This window comes from Trypanosoma conorhini (genome assembly GCF_003719485.1).
Source record: "Trypanosoma conorhini strain 025E chromosome Unknown Tco_14.4_contig_00701, whole genome shotgun sequence".
Taxonomy (NCBI): Eukaryota; Euglenozoa; class Kinetoplastea; order Trypanosomatida; family Trypanosomatidae; genus Trypanosoma; species Trypanosoma conorhini.
Window position 1 is genome coordinate 1 of NW_021704793.1, and position 8915 is coordinate 8915.

The 8915-nt window shown below is 57.6% G+C and overlaps 8 protein-coding genes and 1 non-coding gene across 9 annotated transcripts, besides 7 other annotated features; all 9 read right to left on the bottom strand.

The window, feature by feature from the left end:
• Tco025E_08107 (retrotransposon hot spot (RHS) protein) lies at window positions 1-543 on the bottom strand (the record flags this gene model as incomplete). Its single annotated transcript, XM_029374964.1, has 1 exon — window positions 1-543. A coding segment is annotated over one exon (543 nt), but the record flags the coding sequence as incomplete, so codon positions are not given.
• A 243-nt stretch (window positions 544-786) lies between these two features.
• Tco025E_08108 (6-phosphogluconolactonase) lies at window positions 787-1581 on the bottom strand (the record flags this gene model as incomplete). The annotated part of the gene is made up of 1 exon (XM_029374965.1): window positions 787-1581. The coding sequence occupies one exon, from the start codon at window positions 1579-1581 to the stop codon at window positions 787-789; it is 795 nt and encodes a 264-aa protein (XP_029224906.1).
• Window positions 1582-1836: 255 nt separating this feature from the next.
• On the bottom strand, window positions 1837-2226 carry Tco025E_08109 (trafficking protein particle complex 2; the record flags this gene model as incomplete). The annotated part of the gene is made up of 1 exon (XM_029374966.1): window positions 1837-2226. The coding sequence occupies one exon, from the start codon at window positions 2224-2226 to the stop codon at window positions 1837-1839; it is 390 nt and encodes a 129-aa protein (XP_029224907.1).
• Window positions 2227-2433: 207 nt separating this feature from the next.
• Window positions 2434-3057, bottom strand: Tco025E_08110 (histone chaperone ASF1; the record flags this gene model as incomplete). Its single annotated transcript, XM_029374967.1, has 1 exon — window positions 2434-3057. One exon carries the CDS (start codon window positions 3055-3057, stop codon window positions 2434-2436), a length of 624 nt encoding a protein of 207 aa, XP_029224908.1.
• A 94-nt stretch (window positions 3058-3151) lies between these two features.
• Window positions 3152-3178: a microsatellite.
• Window positions 3179-3441: 263 nt separating this feature from the next.
• Tco025E_08111 lies at window positions 3442-3523 on the bottom strand. Its single transcript has one exon. It is a non-coding gene; the product is annotated as a tRNA-Leu (tRNA).
• Window positions 3524-3767: 244 nt separating this feature from the next.
• Window positions 3768-3786: a microsatellite.
• Window positions 3787-4060: 274 nt separating this feature from the next.
• Window positions 4061-4099: a microsatellite.
• Window positions 4100-4146: 47 nt separating this feature from the next.
• Window positions 4147-4178: a microsatellite.
• A 25-nt stretch (window positions 4179-4203) lies between these two features.
• Tco025E_08112 (eukaryotic translation initiation factor 1A) lies at window positions 4204-4722 on the bottom strand (the record flags this gene model as incomplete). Its single annotated transcript, XM_029374968.1, has 1 exon — window positions 4204-4722. The coding sequence occupies one exon, from the start codon at window positions 4720-4722 to the stop codon at window positions 4204-4206; it is 519 nt and encodes a 172-aa protein (XP_029224909.1).
• Window positions 4723-4919: 197 nt separating this feature from the next.
• Window positions 4920-4950: a microsatellite.
• A 476-nt stretch (window positions 4951-5426) lies between these two features.
• Window positions 5427-5470: a microsatellite.
• A 123-nt stretch (window positions 5471-5593) lies between these two features.
• Window positions 5594-6193, bottom strand: Tco025E_08113 (uncharacterized protein; the record flags this gene model as incomplete). The annotated part of the gene is made up of 1 exon (XM_029374969.1): window positions 5594-6193. The coding sequence occupies one exon, from the start codon at window positions 6191-6193 to the stop codon at window positions 5594-5596; it is 600 nt and encodes a 199-aa protein (XP_029224910.1).
• Window positions 6194-6473: 280 nt separating this feature from the next.
• Tco025E_08114 (putative 50S ribosomal protein L17) lies at window positions 6474-7376 on the bottom strand (the record flags this gene model as incomplete). The annotated part of the gene is made up of 1 exon (XM_029374970.1): window positions 6474-7376. One exon carries the CDS (start codon window positions 7374-7376, stop codon window positions 6474-6476), a length of 903 nt encoding a protein of 300 aa, XP_029224911.1.
• A 535-nt stretch (window positions 7377-7911) lies between these two features.
• Window positions 7912-7935: a microsatellite.
• A 28-nt stretch (window positions 7936-7963) lies between these two features.
• Tco025E_08115 (uncharacterized protein) lies at window positions 7964-8915 on the bottom strand (the record flags this gene model as incomplete). The annotated part of the gene is made up of 1 exon (XM_029374971.1): window positions 7964-8915. A coding segment is annotated over one exon (952 nt), but the record flags the coding sequence as incomplete, so codon positions are not given.

The window sequence follows — 8915 nt, forward strand, 5'->3', positions numbered from 1 at the left end:
CAGGTCAAATCCTTTTAGGTCGTCAGTGCCAAACGCCCCCTCTAGATCGCCCTGGACGACCCGCCACACCCGCTCCACCTCATAGTTGACGTAGCAGTCGGTCATTTCTATTAGCTTCTTGAGGGAGCAGGGCCACCCCTTCGCGGATGAGAGCACCAACAGCCTGGGGCGCGGCGCAATAAATTGCCGCGCATCTTCCACCGGCGCATAAGTTATGCCTTTCCGCCTGTAGTCCCACAACTGTGTTGGTGATTGGCCCTCACGCACCTCCATTCGCACCACCATCGCGTCCCCTTCGCCTTCGGGAAACCCCAAGACGTGGCTCCACCTCGCATTAAACACCGAGTCGTAGAATCCATCCGGCAGCGGTTGTCTGGCAACTTGCTGTCTCCGTATTGTCCTTGCCTCTTCCACCCTTCTGCGTTGTGCAGGGGGTTGATCGGAAACGCCGCTGCCGGGTTCAGCCCTCGCTTGCCGCTGCCCCCGTGGCACATCATTGGCAGGGCTCTCCGCAGCGCGCGCCCTCGTTCGCTTTGGAGGCATTTCTTTTATTGCTTTTCTCTCTCTACTTTGTTGTGGTTGTTGTTGGCTTGAACTGCAGCCGAACATCGGCCACCAGCCAAAAGGAGAATGAGAGGGGAGAGAGTAAAAAAAAGGCAAGCAGACACACGAGTCCCACACCACCACATCCAGCCATAGAGAGAGAGAGAGAGCCACCGCCCACACGGTGGGGGGCACACAGTACGCGGTGCAACAAAAAAAAATTGCTTCCTATAGGACGAGACCTTAGCGTCCAAGATCCTCCGCTATCTCCTTGTCTAATATGAACGTCACGCCACCCGTGCAATTGCGCAGAAACCTTGAAACAGGTGCTTCTTTGGGCGTGTCTAACACGATGCCGTTCAGCACCCATTTTTTTTCTTTGCCCGTCGCAAGCACAATAACATGCCGCGCGTGGGTGATGGTGACGGGCGTCAAGGTCACTCGCCAGACCTTTGGGTTCATCGTGGGGCTCGGAAAGCCCACACTTACGGCCCGGCGCGTTTCGCTCTCGGCTCGAGAGCCGGGAAATATGGAGGCGGTGTGTCCGTCCGAGCCCAGACCAAGCAGAACGATATCAAAGACAGGGACCCGTGTGTCCATCGTCTCCACCGTTTGAAGGCGGGGAAACGAGTTGATGCGCCTTTCGTACGCTTCCGCGGCCTGCATGGCATCGTCGCAGGCGTCCTTCGAGGCCTCCCCTCCAGCGCAGCTCACGTCCACAGGCACCACCAGGTCTTCGGGGATGTCGCGCAGAAGTGCCTGTCTTGCCATGTTATAGTTCGAGTCAGCGGCCTCGGCGGGCACGAGCCGCTCATCGCCAAAGAAGAAGCGCAATGCCCGCTCCTCCCTGAGCAGGTGCAACTGCTCCTCATGCAAACGCGTGTACAACATCCTGGGCGTGGAGCCACCGGAGAGAGCGATGGAAAGGGGCCAGCTCTCGCGCTTTGCAGCGTGGATAATGTCAACTATCTTTTGGCATGCCACACCGCTCAGTTCCCCGGGTGAGTCGCATATAACAATACTCGGTTTAAAGGACATCCTCCCACGTTCTCCTCTTCTCTTTCGCGTCAATTGGCGCCCACCGCGTCTTCCTAACCTAGGTCTATTGGTCGACCGCGAAAAGGCAGCATAAAGGGAAGAAAAACAAGGATCCAAGCGAAATAAGGAAGCCTAAGCCCGCCTCAATCTCGGCAGACAGACACGCACACGAAAGTCTGTGCGTAAGAGAACTTCCAGCTGTATGTTCTCGCCGTGATAAGAAGAATGGATGCAGTCAGCCCCTCACCAATGCCCCTAGGTGTAGCGCTCATATAGCGCACGAACTTTGTCCCCCAACGTGGAGCGAACAGGGGTGTTTGGAAACGAAAAGGGATTGAGAAAGTAACGCACGCAAAGCCCGTACACTTCATTCAGAAATTGGCGGGCATTTTTGCTGGGTTCCTGCTCTTGCATCAGCAGCAGTTTGATGGGCGCAAAACCGACATAGGCGGAAACGTAGTACTTTCCATCTAATGGCCGATCAATCGCGGGGAGGAGGAAGTCCCCTGTCGTCCATAGAACGTCATCTAAGAGATCCAGTGAGGCATACAGCATTAACTGCCGCGACAGGTGCGTACTCTCGTTGTCCGCCGACTTTGTGCACTCAAACAATGAAGCGTCATCTGGTCCAATGATCATCAGCATTGTGGCAGACTTCCACCTACGCGGAGAAGAGGCGTGAAAGGGGGGGAGCGATGAGGTCAATGCACGTGGGTGCAGCGAGGCAGGAATCAGCCGGAACAGCAGGCAGACATTATTAGGTTGTGCGTGTGCGTGTAGATTTCGAAGGCGTCGAAAAAAAAAAAACGGTCCATCCCACCAATTTTAAATTGTCCCCTGCATCCGAGGTAGCTACGTTTTGGGCCTCTTGAGTGGCGGCTCCCCGTTATCGCTGTCGGAGGCGCATTCTCCCCTGGCAGCCTCATCCTCGTCTTTATCCTCATCGCCAGAATCATCCGCTTTAGCCTCGCTGTGGCTCTTGCTGCCACCATCACCGGCACCGTCGTTCACGGCATCCCCGGCATTCTCATCCCACACAATTGCCAGTTGCCTCGGAAAGCACTGCGCAAGATGACGCCGCAAGGGCTCCGCGGTCTCAAACACGTCTGGCATCTCACCCTCGCAGGTCACCACGGCATTGTAGCCCAAGTGCAGAAACTCCCTCCCCTCGTACGTGAAGGAGACGATCAACGCCGTTGGTCCCGTCGGATCGGGAATCCGTGCAAAGTCGGGCGGGTCGCTCTGAAGCGTCAGTTCATGTCTCCCCAGTGTAGCGAGTGGGCCGACCTCAAACTCGTCGAGTTCTTGGTCCACTGGAAAGTCCCAGATCGGCTTCCACATGAACTTTACATCTATTGCGTGAGCAGGCGGCTTCTCAAACACCTCCAAGACAACCTTCAGCACAATGGGGTCGGTAAACGGCGCGGGATTGCTGCCCACAACAGAGACACCACGCAGCACCAATCTCGTTGTCATCCCTCCTGCCCCGCAAAAGGTTGCCTGCAGCAGACGAGGGAGTGCGTGCCACACTATGAAGCCGTTGTCAAAACCAAAAGAAGAAGTGACGGAAAAAAAAAGCAACAACAACAACAATAACGAAAGTAACACGTATTTGCGGATAATATAGGCGTGGTGTAGGCAGCGCCCGGCGGAGAGAACCAATGATTCATTCGCGAGTTGAAAAGAGACATTGGCGACGGACATAAAAGCCCAGAGGCTTCATGTGCACGTCATGCTTTGGGAGACTCAGCAGCGTACAGGGCGCACAAACGCCCCCCCCCCCCCAAGCAAAAAACGCGGGACCTCTTCACGCAGATCCCACGCTCATCGGGGAGTAGAGCACACGGGCGGGAAAAAGACTGACAAGAGTGGGGTTTGAACCCACGCCTCCGGAGAGATGACGACCTGAACGTCACGTCTTAGACCACTCGACCATCTTGCCACGGGCTCCGGCGGATGGCGCAAGAGAGGCAACGCTGTGGAGGGCACAGCCGCCGCGAGTGCCGCCATGAATTCGGCCTCAGCACATCATTGTCTTTGGCGCAGGCTTCGTCTCTGCGCAGCAAAAAGGGGAAGCAACCAGAAGGAAGGAAAAAAAAAGGGAGGGGCGTTAAAAGGACCACAGACGGTGAGGCCAACAGGAGGATAAAGGAGGCACACGCCGAAAGCAAAGGAATAAACCAAACAGAGAGAGAGAGAGAGAGAAAAGGAAGCTGGGAATTATAAGCCTTTGGAATTTGCACGACATTAAAGTACTAAGAGCGAGTATTTACGCCATTTTGCGGGGCACATTATGTACAAGCTGTTATATAGACACGTCTAGATGCGGTAGTCGCCTTAGGGGTCCTCTCCTCGTCTCCTTCCGCATCGCCCTTCCTTTTTTTTTTGAAAGGAAAACGCGCAAATGTATATATTAATACGCATGCAGTGGTGTTTTCTTTTTTTTTGTGCGTGTGTGGCTGCACTTGCGCGGGCGCCGCTCTCTCTCCCTCTTCCTCTTCCTCTTTCTCTTGTTCTTTTAAATTTCTTTCTTTTCTTCTTTTGGCGTCCCACGCCCGTTATCTGTTTTTTTAGCTTTTTTCTTTTCTTTTTATTTTCGAGACCCATCGCCAGCCGCAGCCCCTACAAGTCGTCGAAGGTGGCCAGCGGGTCGTCCAGGACTACTTTGTTGCGGTCGATGACGTTCTCGCCGTCCTCCTTGTCGGCGTCGGCGTCGTCGTCGTCGTTGTCGGCCACAAAGACGTAGTCGGAGTGGGCGTTTTTGGCGTCTCGCTCGTCGCTGGAGCGGAAGTCGCGCGGAATCACCTCGTCCTTCACGAGGGCACGCACCTCGGCGGGGTTGTAGCGGTGAATGACGTCCACGATGTCGTTCTTGTTGAAGGCGCGCTTCGAGACCAAGACGACGTCGCCCTGCGCGATCCACACCTTCCGCACCATGGTCCCGCGAATGGCGCCTATCGCCTTGCTACCGTCCGCCAGCTGAAGCTCAAGCCGCAGGTTGCCTAACGCCTTCTTCACCTGCGCGTACTCCTCCTCCTCCTGGGGGTCGGCGTAGAGAATGTCGCGCTTCTGGTTCTGCATGATCCCCTTGGCATTGCCTGCCTTGAAGGACTTGCCTCCCTTTCCCATGTTCTTCGGCATCTTGGCGGTACTTCTGACAGGCGGGGTGGAAAAACAACCTTAACCTTCGGATTCGTTTTTCTTTTCTTTTTGGTTATCGGCCTCGCGCACTCGCGCCGCGGTCACCGCAGCCCAGGCAGAAGGGGCGACGCGGAGAAAAGAAGAAGGCAAAGCGCGCGCGCGCGTGAAAGAGCGTCGTCAAGAACAACAAGCAGGAAACCCACCCACCCACAGACACACACGCACACAAGGGCAAGCTAAAAAATGGAGGCGAGGGAAAGAAGTACCACTCGACTGCCGCACCGCAGCGCGGCGTGGGGCGGGGACTCGAATGGGGGTCGCCAGGCAAGATGGAGTTGAGACCCTCTTTGCACTCCCCGCCCCACACACACCGCGTGGAGAAAACGGTTGCGGCGCACCAGGCCCACTCCACCGCCTTCGTTTATGCCGCGCTGGCCGCCAAGGGAGAAGCTGCATTCGACAAGGCGCCGATTAAGCGCCCACTAGACGCGGCCAATGCGTTTGCCGGGGCGTCGAGGCCGGGTCGAAGCAAGCAACTCAGCAAGGACAAAAGTCCAGACACGCCGCGGGAAGCAAAAAAAAAAAAAACAGGAAATTCCCGTCCGTAGCGGCAAAAACGGGAGACAGAAAAAAGAGGGGGTGCGGCGCGGAAGAAAAAGAAGAAAACGCCGAGGACACACCGACGCGGAGGGAGAAAGCGCAAAAGAGAGCGAGACACTTAGACAGACAGACATACAGACAGACACACCGCAACACCTGCGCAGAGACTGGGGGGGAGGGGGAAAAACGGGTCACGGGCACGCCCCTAAGTTTTTTTTTTTTTGGTATGCACTTGCTCGGCCCAAGCGTATTGGTGTGGCCCACGTGCCGCTCAGGCTCCGCTCCGCAGGTACGACCGCTGCGCCTCTGACTGGTTTGCGTATACCATTTGACGCAGCTCCTCGTGCGACCATGGAACGAGAGGGAACTGCGGCCCTTGCGTCGCGGCAGCTGGGGACGCCACCAACGGCGGTGCTGGCGAAGGCGGGGTTGCAGCAGCGAGGGGCCTCTCCCGCGGCGGAGATTCCTGGGGCGACGGTGCCCGTGGCGTGCTGCGGGCCACGCTTGCTGGGGCGCTTGGCCACAATGAGGGCCGTTCCCGGCGTCTGACGCCTTGCTTGATGACGAAGTGCGTGTCCGGCAGATACTTCCAGTCGTACTCGCACGTTTGGAGGTTGTACTGTGTGGGCTTGCCGCACACCTCCTCCTTTTTCTTTATTGGCATCGCCACACTTGCCGCGCGTGACAGCCACCCTGCCTGCGGCCGCTCACCCACGGGAAGCACACGACGCACAGCGATGCCCAGGAGGGAGGGGCGGCAGATAACATACACCCGCTTAATAGCTCTTCGCTGCGTGCTCACGAGTGGGGCGGTGTCTGCCCTCCTCGCGTGCCGAGCCTCACACACACACAGAGACACAGAGAAACACATGCACGTACAAAAAAAAGAGCCGAAATAAAACACACGGTGGATGCGTCCGCTAGGATATGCAGGGAAAGCAGTGAGGGGGAGCGAGGTATCGCCGCAGGAACGGCGTCCAGTGCAACAGTGGTAAGTGGAGTACCCCTATAGCTGTGTGGATGTATCGGTGCCTGTCGCTGTCGGTGTCGCAACGACTGCGTGCAAAACCACAAACAGGTCGGTAAGAGCGAACAACACGGCACAACAAAAAAAAAAAAGGCATTCGCCGACTGGATGCGTCCAGCCTCCCCTAAGCCCTTGGCCGCGGTTCGGGAGCAGCCCCCTCAGCCGCCGGTTCCCCGCCCTCGCCGGCTGCACTGAAGTTGTCGTCTTCGAGGTCCAAGTCCTCAAAGTCGCCGGTGTTGGCAAGCATCTCATTGTGCCACTCCTCCTCCTCCTTCTCCGTCCACAACGGGTCCACGTCACTGGGGTGCGGGACATTGCGCACGCCCCAGAAACGCATTTTGGCGTGACGCAGCCGCCACCAGTGGTGAAATTCCTCCGTTTTGAATTTACTTGCCCACCGGTCGAACGCCATCTGCATGTGCGGCGGACGCTGGATGCCCTTCTCAGTCTCAACAATACGCGGCGGCAGAAAGAATCGTTCGGGCCCTGTTGTGTAGTCCTCGCCCTTGTGGTTGTCGCTCATGTCACGGTTCTTGTACTCCACAAAGTACATCGCCACGCCGTCCGTGCGGCGCCGACTCTTCAGCCGCGTCATCATGGCGTACTTCCCGTACATGTCTCTGAAGCGGCGCGGGTACTCGTCAAATGCCTTGTCTACCATCAGCGGGTCGTGCAGAAAATGCGCGAGCTGCTGCCGCGAGTCGGTGTCCCCGGCCTTGGCAAGCTCCACGACGTGGTCCGACAAAATGCGCAGTGCGGGGGCGCGCGCCCCGCCTACAATGCAGTAATCCTTTCGTATCATCTCCGTCACCATGCGGCGGGCAATTTGCTGCCGGTGGAACGGGCTGCGGGCGCGGAACTTCGGCAGCTGCCCGCGCTGCCAGCCGTAGTCCGCCATGAGCGGCTCGCTCGTGTCCCACGGCCTGAACGTAATCGTCGGGTTGTCGTCGATGCCCGCGAAGCGAGCCTTGCGCGTCTGCCCGATCACCGGCGGTGGCCGGCCGCCCACAAAGCGCGTCGGCCGCATCGCGGACTACACAAAAAAATATATATACCGGCGACCGCCCTCGAGGGAAAACGCCCCCCCGCCCCCGCCCGCAACGAAATAAACAACGCGCTAACAACCTCCGCGGCCTCTCAGCCGCCCACACGCTTCCCTGCAAAACGAAGCAGCCGCGGCAGAAACAACGAAAGAAAAAAGGGGGCGAGAGAGACAGCAAAGCAGACATGGGGAGAACAACTCCATCACGGATCAATGGAAACCACAAGAGGGGGCGAAGGAAAAAAAAGCACACACACACACACAGAGAGATCGAAAAAAAAACGAAGAGAGGGGGAGGGCCAAGGAGGCCCCGCTGCACATCCCCCTCTTTCCTGCCAGTCCCCTCCATCTCCGCCCCTTCCTCGCGTTGTCACCATCCACCAGTGCAGGGACAAGCATGTACATTAGAGCTACTAGCAATAGAAAGGATTACAAAAACGGCAAATGAGGAATACAAAGTAGGGAAAGGAAGAAAAGAAAACAGCAAAAAAAAAAGAGGTGTCATCGCTCAGTGAATGACTTTTTTTTATTATTCTTTTTTTTTCGTGTGTGGAGGCATCGCTGCTCTGTTTTTAGGCTTTCGTTCTCTCCGCGATGCGATTCAAGAGGCCTTCCAGTCGGTCGCATGCCTGCATGTGCAAAACTTGCGGCAGCATCTTCTCAGATATACCAAGCCAATTAAGAATGACATCGACGTTCACAGCCACATCGCCGCCAAAGCGTAGCTGCGGGGAAAACTTTACATGTCGCAGGGCCTTGAAGAAACGCTTGTCAGCGGTCTGGCTGTCGGCGTTGCGCCGCGCCGCCTCCTCCGCGGCGTGGCCGACGCCAGCCGCCTCCGCGCTTGATGGGGCCGGCGAGTTTAGCTCCGCAGACCAATCCCGACTGAGAGCCCCAAAGTGGTGGAACACCTCGGCGTTGCTCTTCGCGGTGAAGGAGCGCACGAGTTGAATCATCTCCTGAAAGTCCTGAAAGCGCGGGTTGCCGGTCCACGGGTTCGACTGGAGCAGCGTCAGCATGAAGCCAACCTCCCCCTCACCAACCACCTGCCGGGAGTAGAACTCGAACTTATTGGTCCCGCGAAAGCCGAGGATGAGCACCTTCACGGCGCCAGGGCGGAACAGCTCCACGTTCTCCGTGCGAAGCTCAAGCACCTTCTTCACCGCCGTGTCCCCCTCGCTGGGGCACTCCGCGAAGGCGAGCGTCGCCGTGGGGAAGCTCGCAACGAGGCTCCCGGAGCTGGTGCCGCCGGCCGAGGCCGTGCCAAGCAGCAGCGTCGTTTGCTCCAGCCTCACGGTGATCGAGCCACACGGGATGCGGGTGAGCGGGTTGCCCATGCAGGGGATAAGGCTCCGCTCCGCCTCGGCAGCGACGGCGACGGCTCTGCTGCCACTGCGGGACTCCCCGCTGACATTCCCGTCGTTGTCGCTATTCGGCGCGTCACTGTCTGATACCGGCAGGGGTCTTTCACCGCCAGCAACGACTTTTCGCTGGTCCAGTAACAACGCCATGTTGTAGAAGACT